Source organism: Dromiciops gliroides, chromosome 5 (assembly GCF_019393635.1).
Source record: "Dromiciops gliroides isolate mDroGli1 chromosome 5, mDroGli1.pri, whole genome shotgun sequence".
Lineage (NCBI taxonomy): Eukaryota > Metazoa > Chordata > Mammalia > Microbiotheria > Microbiotheriidae > Dromiciops > Dromiciops gliroides.
This window is the reverse complement of record NC_057865.1, coordinates 207,083,800-207,102,611: the sequence shown is the minus strand read 5'-3', so window position 1 is coordinate 207,102,611 and position 18,812 is coordinate 207,083,800. Positions and strand designations below refer to the sequence as shown.

General features: G+C 34.5%; 1 protein-coding gene across 4 annotated transcripts in view; it reads right to left on the bottom strand.

Annotated features, from left to right (window-relative positions):
• ABCD2 (ATP binding cassette subfamily D member 2) overlaps positions 1-18,812 on the bottom strand; it is a 121,529-nt gene that overhangs the window by 32,947 nt on the left and 69,770 nt on the right. The window contains exon 8 of one of the 4 annotated variants that reach the window (XM_043964936.1): positions 5,479-5,528. The exons of the other annotated variants lie outside the window; for them this stretch is intronic. Within the exon in view, the coding sequence (XP_043820871.1) occupies positions 5,521-5,528 (8 nt within the window). The 3' untranslated portion in view covers positions 5,479-5,520. The remainder of the gene's footprint in view (positions 1-5,478; positions 5,529-18,812) is intronic. 4 annotated transcript variants of the gene reach the window in all.

The window sequence follows — 18,812 nt, the reverse complement described above, 5'->3', positions numbered from 1 at the left end:
GAATCCAAATCTGCCATGATTGTTTTCTTGAGGAGCAGAGTTCCAGTTCTGAGATCTATGAATTGGACTATAAAACCTTACTGACATATGAGATTTGGCCTTAACCTTACAAAGAGGGGAAAGTTTTAAACATTGCTTTCAATTTGTCTGTGGTCAGGACTTCATTGCTCAAGAGAGCTTCTATTTTTTTTAAGTACCTCTTCTTCCTCCTGAGAGCATGGCCTGCAGAATAATAATTACAACTTTCAGCACAACAGCAATTTTTTTAAAAGTCTGGTTATTCTGAGAGAACATCCAGAACATTCCTTGGCTTAACTTTAATAAATATCACTTTGTGATTCTCCACATCTTTTGTGTTTCTGTTAATTTTAAAATTAAAAACATTTAAATTAAAAATCTATATATATGCCTAATTTATGTAGACACTTATATACTTCAATACCGATGACACTATGATACTTTTCAACCAATTCAACACCCATCTTTTCAAAACAACTACCCCATGTTTAAAATAATCAGCAAGATAAGACATGACAAGCAGGATGACATCAGAAAGGCCTGGAAAGACATGTTTGAAATGATGTATAGTGAAGTGAGCAGAACCAAGAGAACATTGTACACAGAGACAGCAATATTGTTTGATGAAGAACTGTGAATGACTTGACTATTCACAACAATACAATCCCAAAGGATTATTGATGAAACATACTATCCACCTCCAAAGAAAGAACTGATATTGATGGAACAGACTGTGAGAAAATAATAGGGTTTTGGGAATGCCCAAAGGCCCCAGCTGAGAGAATTGATTGGATTAAGATTGATTGAATTGGGGCAGCTAGGTGGCACAATGGATAGAGTACCGGTCCTGGAGTCAGGAGGACCTGAGTTCACATCCAGCCTTAGACATTTGACACTTACTAGCTGTGTGACCCTAGGCAAGTCACTTAACCCCAATTGCCTCACCAAAAAAAAAAAAAAAAAGATTGATTGGATTGACTGACTTTGCTGATTAACTCACTTAAAGTTAATTCAATCAAAACCACACCCAGCCTGGCCCTCAAGAGGGTGTTTTCTCAGAGGGGATGAACTCTGACCTCAACATGGGACCACCCTCAAGTTCAGTGAACCAATGGATTTGGGTGATGCTAGCCAATTAGCTTGAAGCAATATGTAAGGACCACCTCTCCTCTGGACTCATAAAAAGCTTCCACATGTTGTTACTTTGAGTTAGACTCTCTCAGAGGTGCTCTTGGTGGCAGAGGACTTGGAGGAAGAAGCAGGCCAGGCTGAGCTCTATTTTTCCTCTAGGCTAGAAGGCCAGGGTGAGCTCTGTTCTCTCCTCTGGGCTAGATAGTCCTTTTCTTAACTTTCAGAGACATGTGTGCTCTCTTTACTAATATTTAATATACTTTAATAAATGCTTAATGCCCCAAAACTGGTGCTAAAGCTTCTAATTTATAAGTAACAACTTTATTAGGAACCCCAGATAATTTTCCCCAAACCTGAGACAGAAATAAGGTGACCACACATATAGTTTTATACACCATAAGACTGAAGCAAGCTATTTTTCATTTTATTTCATTTTTTCTTTTAATCAAGTTTTCTTGTACAAATATGGTCATGTTTTATATAATCATACATGTATAACCCATATCTGATTGTTTGCCACCTCAGGGAGGGAGGAGGGGAGGGAGGGATAAAAATCAGAACTCCAAACTATAAATAAAAATGGTTATTATAAAAAAAAGTATATTTAAATTTGTGCATAAAGGAGAAATTATAGTAAAATTAAAGTAATATTATTATAAAAGATACTCAGCAAGATTTCTGGGTCATGTGATCCAGATAGAGGACTAGACATGGTTTTTCAATTTTCATAACTTCTCAACAAGAAATAAAGTAATTTTAGCTGTTTCGCCAGTACAGGACATCATAGAGAGGAAGGCTTCACAAGTCAACCTCTATACCTGCAAATTAACTCATCTTCCCCCCTCAGTCCCCAACCCAAGTGCCAAAGAGATCCAAATGACAGAAATTTGCTCAGGTTGAATTAGCAGCATAGCAGTACTCTATGAAGGAACTTATCTCAGCCAGAGAACATAAGAACAGAGAGAAAGGGGTTAAAATGTGTTTATAGATGTGTGGTACTAGATCTACTAAGTCTGAAGGAAAGAGCCCAGTATCCAGCTGGGGCCAGATCTATTTGCCCCAACCCTCTGCCAGAAATCACTTGGGACAGAGACTGAGGTTGTTGAACTATGAATTTTCCAGCATGGAAAGATACTAAGACAGCTTTGAATTCCAGCCCTCAGAGAAACCACCAACAGATGGAGTCAGAAAGTGAAAAATAGAGGAAAATATGAAAAAATATACTGAAATTACCAAATATCTCAGGAGCAATAGATTTCAATTAAAGACGTTGAGCATAAGCAGATACACTAACAATGAAGATAGGAATAATAGAAGGAAATATGATTATTGCAAAACAAGGAAAATAAACAATACCTGATGAGGTAGAAGTTCCTATGGGTTTTGAAGAGAGCATGGAATCATAGCATGCTGTTCATGAATGTCTTAAGAGAGAAAATAGAATTTGTAAAGTAGAATTTATGTTCTATATAATGAAAAAAATTAGCTGAATAGATAAACTTGGATCCACAATGGCAGGTTTCACCAAATAAATGAAAGAGAAGATTTCTGATTGGGAATGCAAATACATAGAAGTAATGGACAAGCTGGAAGAAAAGATATAAAAAAAGAAATAACATTTAAAAAAATTATCTCCACACAAGGAAGACATGTTGATCTCAAAGACAGGTAAGTAGAGACAACTAGGGATTATACAGAAATAAAAGCACATGACAAGTTTGAATACTATAATACAAGGAAACTGTCCAGAACTTTTAAACACTGAAAACAAGGTGTCAAACAAAAGAATCCCTAGAGCTATGCCAGGAAACAACAACAACAAAACTCTGTACTGCAAACTCCAAACACACAGTGGTAATATTTAATAATTACATTGACAAATTCTGCAAGTGACCAGTAAAAAAACCTTCAAATATAGAGGAAATGAAGGGAAAAAGAGCATAAGACTATTCTGCACCCACCAGAAACCAAAGGAGGAATGGAATAATGTGTTCCAAAGAGCAAAGGAACTGAAGGTGCAACCCAAGGTGACCTACCCTGCAAGTCTGAGCTTAACCATAAATGAAAAATATGACTGTTTAAAAAAATGAGGCATTTGAAGCATTCCTAAAAGGAAACCATAACTGAAGAAATCATTTGCTTCTCAAACACACTAGTCAACAAATAAAATAAGAAGTGTAAATGAATATAGCAACCAAAGACAATAAAATAACAATAAAGAGATCATGAAGAGATTTGTTTCTAAATGTATACAAAGAGTCAAGGGTGGAAGTAGAAGTCAAATAGAATTGATGGTAGAAACACAAGACTGAAACATTATGGATTAAGCCTTATGACACCCTACCTAAAGGTGAATCAATGTTATTGTAATTCTAAATTACAGAATGAAAGGGAACATAAATAGAGAAAAAAGATTGAGGTAAATATATGACATACGTCAATCAATTCAAGGGCTAACATTGATGGGATAATAAATGCTGTAGTCCCTCAGGAAAAAGAAGAGCCTATGGGAAAATAGGGAGGTAAAGTAAGGGCTTGAAAAAGGGGGGCAAAGGGGAAAATTTTGTTTCAGTGTTGTTCCAATATGAGAGAAGAGAGGTATATAAATGGATGAAGTTTCCTTATAATGAATATGATCTGCAAGGCTTTTGAGAGACCATTCATCCTACATCAGGAAAAAAGAATCAGAGCTCTCAGGGCTTTTGTGTTGCATTGGGGAAATTGACACCAATAAGAATGGAACATAATAGATCTAGGGAGGAGACTTTAAGACAAATTGGGGAAAAATTACAAAGGGGAGGACAAATGTCAATAATGAATTGCACAGTCAGGGACACGGGAAGATATGTGGGGCAATATCCTCATTGTCACCTTCAGGAATTGGTATTTCTAAGACTAAGGCAAAACAAAATAAAAAGAGGGCTGGGGGTTGGGGGGAGAGGGCGGCAGCATAAGTAAAGGCCATGAATCAAAGAATAATGCCATAATTCTTGGCTAAATTAGAGAAGGAAGATCAATAATGAAGAGAACAAGGGAAAGAAATTCTTTTGGGGAAAAATGTATGGAAAATAAAAAATTTAAACTTAATAAAACAAGTTAAAGGGAGATCCTATATGACTATGTAAATGAGTGGGTAAAGAAAGGAATAATTAAATAACTGGATAAATGGAAGAAAGAAAAAGAACTAATCAGCCAAATTCCAAACCTGGGATATGTGGGATTCTCTGGGGGTGGGTTTGTGGATGAAAGTAATAGAGCCAGCATGAATAAGGTTACCTTAAAAGTAGATTAAGGTGGCAGCTAGGTGGTCCAGTGGATAGAGCACCGGCCCTGGAGTCAGGAGGACCTGAGTTCAAATTCGGTCTCAGACACTTAACACTTACTAGCTGTGTGACCCTGGGCAAGTCACTTAACCCCAGTTGCCTCACCAAAAAAAAAAAAAAAGTAGATTAAGCTAAAATATTTGAAAAAGACAGTGCTGGGTTTAAAAGTGAAAAGGGGGAAAATTCTATAAAAAATAGTAGAGATAAATGGAAGGAAATATAAACCTAATACTCATAACTTTAAGTGTGAATAGATTAAACAATCCAAGAAAATGTAAAAGCCTGCCATATTTGATAAGGGGAATACCTTCTCCCCACCTTCCACTGCCATAGATTGCTTATAAGAGAAACATTTAAGAAACAAAGACTTCTATAGAAATGAAGGACTAGAGAAAAACTTAACATGCATAAAATAAACCCCAAAAAAGCAAGGGCTGCAATCATTCTATCAGACAAAACAAAAAGAAAACTCCCATACTTAAAAAGAGATAACCTGCTGAAAAGAACTGTAGACCACAAACCAATATCAATCTATTATCATTTAAATTCATACAGAGAAAAATCAGCTGTACTATAAGAAGATACAGACAGTAACACAATAGTGAAATAAGATTTCAATGCTCTCTCAGTTTTGGAAAAGCTAACAAAGATAAACAAAATAGAAAAGACAGAAGTGAACAAACTGCTGGAGAAACTAGAGCTAAAAGTCTTATGGCATCTTCTTAAGAGTACTGATGAAAAATACACACACACACACACACACACACACACACACACACATATAAAATCAGCATCATGTGGAACTTTATAAAATGTGACCATGTATTAAGGCACAGAGATACTGTAAGCAAATATAATAATGCAGAAACCATACAGTAATAACAAAAGACATGGACCCAAATGGAAACCTAACAACAAAATGGCAAATAATGAATAAGTCAAAGAACAAAGCATAGAAGCAATTAATAATTGTATTAAACAAAATGATAATGATGAAACGACATACCAAAATTTCTGGGATGTAGCTAAAGCAGTCCTCAGGGGAAAATCATATCCCTAAAAATATACATTAACAAAATAGAAAAAGCAAGGATTAATGAACTGGATATGCATTTAAAAAATTAAAAAGCCAACAAATAAGTGAACTCCAAAATAAGCACAAAAGAGGAGCTATTAAAAATTAGAGCCGGAATAAACTGGAAGTAAAAATTTAGAAATGAATAAAATCAAATGTGGTTCTTTAGAGACCAAATTGCCCAACTCATTTAAAAAGAGGGTAAAAAAATCAAATCAACAAAATAGCAAAGCAACAAGATGAAATCACAACAAAACCAGAAGAAATAAAATTGAATAATCAGAACCTATGATACACAGTTACATACTAACAAAATAGAGAAAACAAAGAAATATAAAAAACTTTCAAAAATTTAATATATCCAAACTAAGAGAAAATCAAATAAAGATCTTAAACAATCCAATGTCTAAAGAGGAAAATAAAACTAGCTATAAAAAGAACTATCAAAGAAAAAAACACCCTACTTCTTCTGATGGATTTACAAGAGAATTATATCAAACTTTTTTTTTTTTTGGTGAGGCAATTGGGGTTAAGTGACTTGCCCAGGGTCACACAGCTAGTAAGTGTTAAGTGTCTGAGGCCGGATTTGAACTCAGGTGCTACTGAATCAAGGGCCGGTGCTTTATCCACTGCGCCATCTAGCTGCCCCAATAACAAACTTTTAAAGAAAAATTAGTGTCTATAGTACCTAAATTAGTCTCAAAAACTGAGAAAGAAAGCACCCTACCAAATTCCTTTTATGAGACAGAGACCTAATACATAATCCAGGGAATAATAAAACACATGGGGACATATAATTAGTGAATATCAATTCAAAATTTTTAAATAAAATCCTATCAAAATATTCATTATGACCAAGTTGGATTTATTCTAGTAATGGAAGAACAATTCAACACTATAAAAACACTTAACAAAATCATATTTAAAACAAAATTATTCAGTCACATAATTATCTCCATAAATGAAGAAAAGGCTCTTAACTAAGTACAACACTCATTTATGCTAAAAAACAAAACAAAACAAAAATACTTGCCAAGTATAGGCATAGAGGGACTTTTTCAATATAATAAAAACGAGCTATCAAAAAAACAAAATCTGAGGGCAGTTAAGTGGTGTAGTAGATAAAGCACCAGCCCTGGATTCAGGAGGACCTGAGTTCAAATCCAGCCTCAGACACTTGACATTTACTAACTGTATGACCCTGGACAAGTCACATAATCCTCATTGCCCCATCCAAAAAAAGCAATAATAATACTGTCTTGGGCAGCTAGGTGGCACAGTGGATAAAGCACTGGCCCTGGATTCAGGAGGATCTGAGTTCAAATTCAGTCTCAGACACTAGACACTTACTAGCTGTGTGACCCTTGGCAAGTCACTTAATCCTCATTGCCCCCCCCCCCACACACACACAAGCATCATATGGAGTAGGGATACATTTAAACAGAAGTTAGCAAATAATTTCTGGATGATCGAATCTGGCTCAAAGAAAGTTTTTTAAAGATAATTTTTAAAACTCCTTTATTTATTTTTATTCTTCATATGAAAATGTAAAAAATTCCCTATCCCATGGTTATTACAAAAAACAAATCCACCACCACAATAACAGTCTTTTTAAAAGATTTGGTTAATAGGTGATAGTTCTCTGGCCCCTGCACTAGAACCTTTTCCAATATTATATTTATTAGTAAAGTAAAGGGAAAAGTAAAGCAAAGATGCTTACTCTCCCCCCTACTATTTGATATAATTCTGGAAATACTAATGATAACAATATAGACGACAGAAGAAATTTAATGGTTCAAAGATAGGTAAAAAGAAAATAAAACTATACCCTATTTATCAATGACATGATGGTTTACTTGAAAAATCCTAAGGAATTAGCAAAGATACTAATTGAGGCTAATGTTTCAGCAAAATTGTAGGGAACAAGATAAACCTTCAAAAAACAATAGCATGTCTATATGATAGTTAAAAAAACTAAGGCAATAATATAAAATTTTTATTATAAATAATTATAAAATGATAGAGTATCTTGTGATTAATCTACCAAAGCACACAAAAAACCCCACCTTGCATAGATTCAATTACAAAGTGATCCTTTTAAGAAATTAAAACACCAAACTTCTGGTGCCAGAATGGTGAAGTGAGGCAGGAAATCCCTGGAACCTTCCTAACAACCTTGAAAAACATCTCGAAAACAATTTAGGAGTAGGGAAGCAGCTTAGTACTAGCACAGCAGGAAAGGTCTGTCTTACTGGGGTGTTAAGCAAGCTTGATCCAAGTATAGCACCAACAGGCCACATAGCAGGGGGCCTGTAGCAAGGCTCTAAGCCCTGGGGCAATCCATCTGTGAGGCCCCAACCTCAGGCAAGCCAGCATCCCCAGAGGCTACAGCACAGCACAGCTCCATCCCATGGTCCCACCTCCCAGCTAGAGGCCATCATAACAAGCTAGCAGCAAGGCTCCATCCCTGGGGCAGGCCAAAATGAAAATCTTGATTCCAACAAGGAGGTCCTCCCCCCTCCATTGCAAGCCAGCTGGTAGATCCTGAGGCCTAGTGAAAGCCAGCAGCAAGCCCCAAGCTACCACACAAGAAGCTTGGGTCAGTATAGGAGCAAAACCCAACTCTCACATACAAGTACAAAGTTATAAAATAGGCAGGGCAAAACATACAGAAAGAACTTGAAGTATAGAAAGTTACTATGGTGACAGTGAGGGTCAAGGAACAAACTTAGAAGAGGAAAACACTGTCAAATGACTAAATGTGAAGCTTCAAAGAAAAATATAAATTGGTCTCAGGCCCCAAAAGAAATCCTGAAAGAGCTTAGAAAGGATTTTAAGATTCAAATTAAAGAGGCAGAAGAAAAATTGGGAGAAAATGAGAGTAATGCAGGAAAATCATGAAAAAAGGAGTGAACAGCTTGGAAAAAACCCCCACAAAAAACAGAAAAGGATATATGAAAATTCATCAAAGAAAATAACTCCTTAAAAAATAGAATTGGACAAATAGAAACAGAGGTAAAAAAGCTCACTGAAGAAAATAATTCCTTAAAAATTAGAATTGGACAAGTGGAAGTTAATGACTTCATGAGACATCAAATATGATCAAACAAAATCAAAAGAAGAAAAAATAGAAGATGTGACATTTCTCATTAGAAGAACAACTAACCTGGAAAATATATTCAAGAGATATAATTCAAGACTTATGGGACTTCCTGAAAGACATGATGTGAACAGATCCAACCATTCGGGAGAGCAATTCATAACTATGCCCAAAGGGCTATCAAACTGTGAATACCCTTTGATCTAGAAGGTTTATATCCCAAAGACATCCCCAGAAAAGAAAAAAGACCTATTTGTATAAAAATATTCATAGCAGCTCTTTCTGTGGTGGCTAAGAATTGAAAATCAAAGGAATGCCCATCAATTGGGGAATAGCTAAATACATTGTGGTACATGGCTGTGATGGAATATTATTGTGCTATAAGAAATGACAAACAGGATGATTTCAGAAAGACCTGGAAAGACTTGTATGAACTGATGTATAGTGAAGTGAGCAGAACCAAGAGAAGGTTGTGCACAGTGACAGCAATATTGTTTGATGAAGAACTGTCAATGATTTACCTATTCTTAGCAATTCAATGATCTATGGCAATCCTAAAGCACTAATGATAAAGCATAATATCCATCTCCAAGCATACTATTTTTCACTATTTCATTTTTTCTCAAGTTTTCTTATAAAAATGACTAATATAGTAATGTTTTACATAATTGCACATGTATAACCTATATTACTTTTTGCTTACTGCCCCAATGAGGAAGAGGGAAGGAGGGATAGAATCTGGAATCAAAACTATAAATACAATAAAAATTACAACCAATAATGGGCACTAGAAAGGTAGATTAAAAATTAATTTGAGGGCAGCTAGGTGGCACAGTGGATAAAGCACTGGCCTTGGATTCAGGAGGACCTGAGTTCAAATTTGGCCTCAGACACTTAACACTTACTAGCTGTATGACCCTGGGCAAGTCACTTAACCCTCATTGTCCTGAAAAAAAAATTTTTTTAATTGGAAACTAAATAATTGAATGCTGAAGAATAAGTGGGTCAAATAACAGATCATAAAGAAGCAGTAATTTCATTAAAGAGGATGACAGGACAGCTAGGTGGTGCAGTGGATAGAGCACCGGCCCTGGAGTCAGGAGTACCTGAGTTCAAATCTGGCCTCAGACACTTAACACTTACTAGCTGTGTGACCCTGGGCAAGTCACTTAACCCCAATTGCCTCACTAAAAAAAATTCAAAATAAATTTAAAAAAAAAGAGAGAATGACAACAATAAGACAACATACCCAAACTTATGGGAAGCGGCCAAAGCAGAGCTTGGGGGAAATTTATATATCTAAATGCTTACATCAGTAAAATAGAGGAGATCAATAAATTGGGTATACAACTAAAAAAAACTAAGAAAAGAACAAATTAAAAATCCCCAATTAAATATCACACTGGAAATCCTGAAAAATCAAAGGGAAGATTAATAAAATTCAAAATAAGAAACTAATAAAACTAGAAGCTGGTTTTATGAAAAAATGACAAGAAAATAGATAAATAGCTGGTTAATTTGATGTTTTGAAAAAAGAAGAAACCAAATTATCAAAAATGAAAGGGGTGAATTCACCACCAATGAAAAGGAAATTAGAACAGTTATGATGAGCTATTTTGCCCATTTATATGCCAATAAATTTGACAATCTAAATGAAATAGATGAATATTTACAATAAATTGCCCAGATTAACAGATGAGGAAATAGAATACTTAAATAACCCAAACTTAGGAAAAGAAATTTAATAAGCCATCAACAAACTTCCTAAGAAAAAATCTCCAGGACCAGATGGATTCACAAGCAGTCTATCAAATATTTAAAGAACAATTAATCCCAATACTATATGAACTAGTTGGAAAAATAGGTGGAGTCCTACCAAATTCCTTTTGACACAAATATGGTGCTGATACCTAAACCAGGAAGAGCCAAAACAGAGAAAGAAAACTATTAACCAATTTCTCTAATGAATATTGATGCAAAAAATTTAAGTGAAATACCAACAAGGAGATTACAGCAATATATCACTAGGAGCACACAATATGGCCACATGAGATTTAAGCTAGGAGTATAGGACTGGTTCAATATCAGCATAATAACTACATCAATAACAAAACCAACAGAAATCACGTGATTTTACCAATACATGCAGAAAAAGCCCTTGACAAAACACAACACCCATTCCTATTAAAAACATTAGAGAGCAAAGGAACAAATGTAGCTTACCTTAAAATGGTAAGTAATATTTATCTAAAACCATCAGCAAGCATTATCTGTAATGGGGATAAACTAGAAGCCTTCCCAGTACAATCAAAGGTGAGGCAAGGATGCCTATGATAACCATTATTATTCAGTATTGTACTGGAAATATTAACTATAGCAATAAGAGGAGGAAAAGAAATTGAAGGAATTAGCATAGACTATAAGAAAAAAACCCTATCATTCTTTGCAGATGATTTGATGGCATACTTAGAGAATCCTAGAAAATCACCTAAAAAACTACTTGAAATAATTAACAACTTTAGCAAAGTTGCAGAATACAAAATAAACCCACATAAATCATCAGCATTTCTATGTATTACCAACAAAGTCTAATAGCAAGATATAGAAAGAGAAATTCCATTTAAAATAACTGTAAATAAAATAAAATACTTGGGAGTTCACCTGCTAAGACAAACCCAGGAACTATATGAACACAATTACAAAACACTTCTCACACAAAATAAAGTCAAATCTAAACAATGGGAAAAATATAAATTGCTCCTGGGTAGGCCAAGCCAATATCATAACAATAAAAATTCTACCAAAATCAATCCACTTATTCAGTGCCATACCAATCAGACTACCAAAAATTATTTTATAGAACTAGAAACAATAATAACAAAATTCATTTGGAAGAACAAAATGTAAATAATATCAAGGGAATCAGTGAAAGAAATGTAAAGAAAAGTGGTCTAGCTGTACCAGATCTTTTTTTTTTTTTCCTCCGGGCAATGAGGGTTAAGTGAGTTGCTCAAAGTCACACAGCTAGTAACTGTCAAGTGTCTGAGGCCAGATTTGAATTCAGGTCTTCCTGAATCCAGGGCTGGTGCTTTAACCACTGTGCCACCTAGCTGCCCCTGTACCAGATCTTAAACTGTATTATAAAGCTGTAATTATTGAAACAATCTGGTACTGGCTAAGAAAAAGAGTGGTGGACCAGTGTAATAGATTAGGTACACAATATATTGTAGTAAATGACCATAGTAATCTATTGTTTGATAAACCTAGAAACCCAAGCTTTTGGAATAAAAACACATTATTTGACAAAAACTGCTGGGAAAACTGGAGAACAATATGGCAGAAAATAGGTATAGACCTACATTTCACTATATACCAAGATAAGGTCAACATGTCTATAAAGGGTGATACCATAAGTAAATTAGGAGAGCATGGAATAGTTTACCTGTCAGATCTATGGATAAAGGAAGAATTCAGGACCAAACAAGATATAGAGAACATTATAAAATGTAAAATGGATAATTTTGATTATATAAAATTAAGAAGATTTTGCAACAACAAAACAAGCAGAACCATAATTAGAAGGAAAACAGAAAATGGGGGGGGGGCGGATTTTGCAGCAAGTATATCTGCTAAAGGTCTCATTTTTCAAATATATAAAGAATTCAATCAAATTTATATGAATACAAGAAATTCCCCAAATGCTAAATGGTCAAAGGATATGAACAGGCAGTTTTTAGATGAAGAAATCAAAGCTATCTATAATGATATGAACAAATGCTCTAAATCACTATTGATCAGAGAAATGCAAATTAAAACAACTCTGAGGTACCACCTCACACACAGATCACATTAGCTAATATGACATAAAAGAAAAATGACAAATGTTGGAGAGGATATGGGAAAACTGGGATGCTAATGCACTGTGAATAGAGTTTTGAACTCATCCAACCATTCTGGAGAGCAATTTGGAAATAACACAGAAAGGGCTATAAAGTTGTGCATGCCATTTGCCCCAGCAATACTACTTCTTGATCTGTATCCCCAGAAGATCAAAGAAAAGAGGACCTACTTGTTCAAAAATATTTATAACAGCTTTTTTTTGAGGTGGCTAAGAATTAGAAACCGAGGGGATGCTTATCAATTGGGTAATGGCTGAACAAGTTGTAGTATATGATTTGATAGAATATTATTGTGCTATAAGAAATGACAAGCAGGATGATTTCAGAAAAACCTGGAAAGATTTACATGAACGGATGCAAAGTGAAGTGAAGTGAAGAGAACCAGGAAAACATTGTACACAGTAACTGCAATATTATATGCTGAAGAACTGTGGATGACTTAGCTATTCTTAGCAATGTAATGATCTAAGACAAACACAGAGGACTTGTGATAAAAATGCTGTCTGCTTCCATGAGAAAGAACTGATGTTATCTGAATACAGTTGAAGCATACTATTTTTCCCTTCCTTCCTTCCTTCCTTCCTTCCTTCCTTCCTTCCTTCCTTCCTTCCTTCCTTCCTTCCTTCCTTCCCTCCTTCCTGAGAAAATTCCATAATGTGGAATATGATTCACATGATTGGATATGTATAACCTATATCAGACTGTTGACCCTTTCAAAGATGTGAGAAGGGAAGGAGGGATAGAATTTAAAATTCAAAACAAAAAAAAATTTTAAATTTGTTTTAACATGTAATTGGGAGAAAATAAAATATTATTTTTAAAAAGAAATTAAAACACTTAAAATATCTGGGGGAATATTTGAGGTTCATGGCTAGGCCATAATAATTTAATAAAAATTCAAATTATAATTTTAATGCTATATAAATTAAATTATCAATGGAATACTTTATAGAACTTGATAAAGTAACAAAATTCATTTGGAAAAATGAAAGCTCCAGAGTATCAAGGGAAATCATAAAAAGAAGAAGGAATGAAAGGGAAATAGTATTTTAAATTATATTATACAGCAGCAGTCATCAAAAACATCTGGAACTGGTCAAAAATATAGAGTTATCAATGGACCAAAGTAAATAAGGGAGAATCAGAAGCAATGGAAGTCAATAACCCAGTGCTCAAGAAACCAGAAAACATAAATACTAGGAAAAAACTTATTTGTTAAAAACTGTTGTGAAAACTGAAAAGCAGTATGACAGAAATTAGGCTTAGACCATCCATATTCCATAATAAATTTTAAATAGAAAGGTGGCCTTAATATTAAAGATCATATTATTTAAAAATTAGAAGAGAAGCAAATAATTTATTTCTTACAACTTACAACTCAAGGGATAGAGGCAATTAGAAAAGAAAAAATAGATAATTTTATAACATGAAAGCGACAACCTTATGCAGAGACAAAATTTATGTTACTAGGATAATAAACAAGCAGTCAAAGGGGAATTTTTAAAAATCAAATTCTTTGTTAGGTGTCTGGTATTGTTACAAGTGAAATTGATAAAATTTTATAAAGACTGAGGAAATAAAACCTTAGGCAAAAGAATACTGAATGAAAGATAACAAAGGTAGCAAAACTTTCTTATAGTAAAGAAAGAGGAACAAATCAAGTTATATAATCTTGAACAACAAAGGCATTTCTTCTTTCTGATTAGCCAGAGCATGATAAAACCAGAAGGTACTAACGAGAAATTATAGAAAATATTTTATGATTTTCCCCAAAAGTCTTATGAACAAAGCTTTTATAGGAATATAGAACTCTATCTCACAAAATGAATGCTGTTCACAAAATTAAGTTGGTTTGGTTCTTTCAATTCTCTTCTTTTATCTTTAGGGAAGTTGTTCCCCATGGAACAATGACAATTCCTTCCTTCCTTCCTTTCTTTCTTTCTTCCTTTTAATAATAAACATTTTTATTTAAAGTTTTTAGTTCCAAATTTTATCCCTCCTTCCTTCCCTCTCCTTCCTCCTCCCTGAGGTGGTAAGCAATAAGATATAGGTTATACATGTAAAATTATGTAAAACTATTATATTAGTCAATTTCTATAAGAAAACAAAAGGAAAAAAAGAAAGTGAAGAACAGCATGCTTAAGTCTCTGTTCAATCAATATCAGTTCTCTCTTTGGAGGGGAATAGTATGCTTTATCATTGATCCTTTGGGATTGTCTTGGATCATTGTATTGCTGAGAATAGTTATCATTCACAGTTCTTCATCAAACAATATTGCTGTCATTGTGTACAACCTTCTCCTGGTTCTGCTCACTTCACTATACATCAGTTCATACAAGTCTTTCCAGGCCTTTCTGAAAACATCCTGCTTGTCATTTCCTATAGCACAAAAATATTCTATCACCATCATATGGCTTGTTTAGCCATTTCCCAATTGATGGGCATTCCTTTGATTTCCAATTCTTAGCCACCACAAAAAGAGTTATAAATATTTTTGTACAGATAGTTCTAAACTTGTCTGTCTTTATCTTATTCCCTCCTTTAATATGGATATTATCTACATATCATCCCAAAAGAATGAAATAATTCATGATTATAACCATTAGCAAGTGGGTGACAAAGCAAAGAATTAATTTACTTAGTTGCTTAAGATATGGAATGGACTACAAATTCAGATTGAAATAGTACTTAAACTCAGATGTTTCGTATTAACTATCATTCAGTCAATTAACTAAAAGATTTAGTTTTGTGACAACAAAACTCATTTCCTATGAAAGGAAAAAGGAGGTACATGGTTATGAGGATTTCAAGACTGTCCCCTCAAGGGCACAGACTGATGTGACATAAGCTATAACAGGAGAAAAACTCCTTTAGCTTTGTTTGATTGTAGGCATGAGTCATATTTGCCAGCCAATAATGTAGCAAAGTTACACATTATTCACAGTGTATCAAAAACTAGGCTCAGAATTAACCAGACAGGAACATTTCCTGTTTAGAAAGGAAATAGCACAATGGGGAAACCGAATCAAGAGTATGCTACCTGTGCCTATGCCAAAGTTGTCTCTCAACTATTCCCTGGCATAGACACCCACCTGTAGCAGTTCTCAGACTGTGCTTTCTTTGGGCAGCACATGGAATTCCCCTTGAATGGTGGACTATTGGTTCCATGACAAGTCAGACAATCATACCTGAAAGATCGGATTACGTTTCCAAGAGATTTTAAATCAAATAGCAAAATTTCACTAATCGCAGCTTAGGACAAAGCTGTTGCCATCTCAGTTAACACTAAGCACAAATAAAGGCATTTTATCTTTCATTTATAAATTAAGAAAAACACATCCTAGAGTTTCACACATATACAGTAAATAGTTGGTTCAAAAGCCCTAGAAAATTCCTGGCTACTGTGAGTTTCTAGATCAATGGGTATGAATTGAAAGTACATCTTTGATCTGAATTATCTGGTTTAACCATCACTTATGAAAATAGGTCTATTATTTATGATTTTCATAAGTGATGGTTAAACAATGCTAGATGAAACTCACTCTTTTTACTATAAGCAAATTTCTCCTTCTTGGTTGGGAAAGGTCCAAGTTCCTCAAATTTTAGTACTTTGGAATTTTATCACATACTGTTAGCAGGGCTGATAAGATCTTATGACCTCCCCAAAATAGAATGTCCCAAGGAACCTCACAAATAACTTAAAGAGTACTTTGCTACTCTTTCTCCCAATAGAAAATTATTATTGTTGTTATTCATTTTAAAGCAAAATATACCTCATTAAATATTTCAGTTTTTAAACATTATAATCACATTTTTAACAGTTCAATTCAATCTAGCAGCATTTCCAATATGTTTTCCCAAATTTTACAATATATGACAATTTAGAAGCACAATAACATAATTTGGTCAAATGCACTTTGTATAAAATGGCAAAAGTGACAAACTGAATGTGTTATCTTAATCATTTATTTGATCAATCCTGGCATTCCACACAAATCACATTGAATCCAGTATGGACAATAGTTCACATTTATATAGTGCTTACTATATGACAAGTACTATGTTAAGCACTTCAAAATTTTGTGATCCTCACAACAACCCTGTGAGGTGGATGATATTATTTATTATCACCTTTATATATGAGGAAAGCTGAAACAAAAAGAGGTGGAGTAACTTGCTCAAGGTCACAGAGCTAATAATGCATGAATTTTCCAGCATTACTCCCTCAAATAGCAAGTATTTTGTACTAAGTTCTTATTTACCATAATTATAATTTAGTTTCAGAACAAAATTTTAACTTAATCAAATCTTGATTTATAATCACTAATGGTAACATTTAAATCTCAATTGTCCTGAAGACCCACTGTTTTTAGTTAACTTATGTAGGCAAGGAAAAGCTATTCATTAAAAGAGAGAGGATGCCTATTAAATATTTTATCAGATAAGATAAGGAGAGAAGGTTTAGTTCCTGAAACTATTTAAAGTCCCAGGAGTTTTCTTTTGTAATCTTAAAGTGGTTGAGGAAAGGGAGGTAATGAAGACATTCAGTACTTGTCAAAGAGGCATTTTCCTGCAAGTTTAAATCAAAACCTTCTCAAATCACTTTTCCAATTCTAAATATCTCTCTCCACATTACTTTTCACTCACATGATCAATGCAAAAGGCTATACCTCCCTTTTGCTTACTTGTTTTCCTATCTCTACTTACTTAAACCCACTCTCTCTTCCAAATCTTTACTTGAATCCATCTCAACTTATTCCCAAGCATATACTAGGCTAACATCCCACTGAATCTATTCAATAAACAACTAAATTCTGTTGAATCATTTCAAACTAACTTCATTTCTGTTTAAAATCTAGTTTCTCTATCATCCTCCAGGAAAGGGGAGAGAGGCTGTTATATGCTTAACTTTAATCTTCAAACTTCCAAAATCTACTAAATTGTTTTGGCAATTACCATGATTTGGAAACTCATAGTGAAGATATTACAATTTAGTCACAAATTTTAGTCTCTAGTTCATAATGCTATAAATTTCCACAGATTGGGAACAAAGATTCCTTTCTTTTTTATCTGAGTTTCTTGTCTGCTCTACTAGCTTGACCAAGTTAGAAAGCCTTTTTGAAGACTTTAAAAGTTCCTCAGAAAAAATACTTTCTTTTTCCTTTGATCAGGCCCCAGGAAGAAGTTAGTAGATAGACACATAGATGTACTTGCTAGCATAGTTTTTCCTTCTTCTCTCACTGAAAGTTTGATCAAAAGTCAGTGTGCATAATTTTCTAAAAGCAATCTCAAAATATTTAATTTGACAAATAGGAGTGGGCTGTTTAAGGAGTGGGGGACATGACACTTTAGACCAAGCATCCCAGAATACCAATAGTGTATTTGTTAGGAGTGGGGTTGTTCAAGTGTCAATTTCTTTAATAAACAATAATCAAAAGTGCTGAATTTAGGCCAGAATAATTTATCAGCTGAATCCCTTGCAATTTTAGAGCAAATTTCATACAATTTAATAGCATGCTTTTTGGTCATTCCCAGCTGAACTGGGAGTTTTCCACGGTCCCAATATATGATAAATTTTTCCAGAGTGGTTCCCTTCCTCATGCTACTACCAGTTCCCATTATACCCATAAGAGCTATACTTAAGGTTTCCCTCAAGTTACTCCCTTAAAAGCCTTTCCTAACAATATAGGAGCTTCCCAGTAGTGTGAGGGTTTACCTTAGCTTGGGGAAATTGAGATAGAAGTTGAGGGGGAGGGAGTCTGACCTCCAGGGCAGTCCACCATGGAGAAGTCCCTTGGTACACTCTAAGGAGTTCTATGAGGCTGTCCCCAGGGGCCAGGGTCTCTCGTTTGACCTCCTGACTGGAATCCCAACTGTCATGAGTGAAATCGATAATGACTAAGGAAATAAAATCTGAGTTTATTGATTTTTTTAACAAGGCATGTAGTTGCATAGCCAATCAGATCCAGGGACCCCAGTAGGCACAAGGAAATGGAATGGTAATTAACAAAGCTTTCTTATAGTCAATAAAGAGGAACAAATCAAGTTACATAATCTTGAGCAAGAAAGATGTTTCTTGTTTTTGATTGGTCACAGCATGATAAAACCAGAAGATACTAATCATAAGTTGTACAGAACACTTTGTGGGGTTTTTTCAGAGCTTATATGAACAAAGCTTTTCTTGCCCAAGGTCACACAGCTAGTAAGTGTCAAGTGTCTGAGACCAGATTTGAACTCAGGTCCTCCTGAATCCAGGGCCAGTGCTT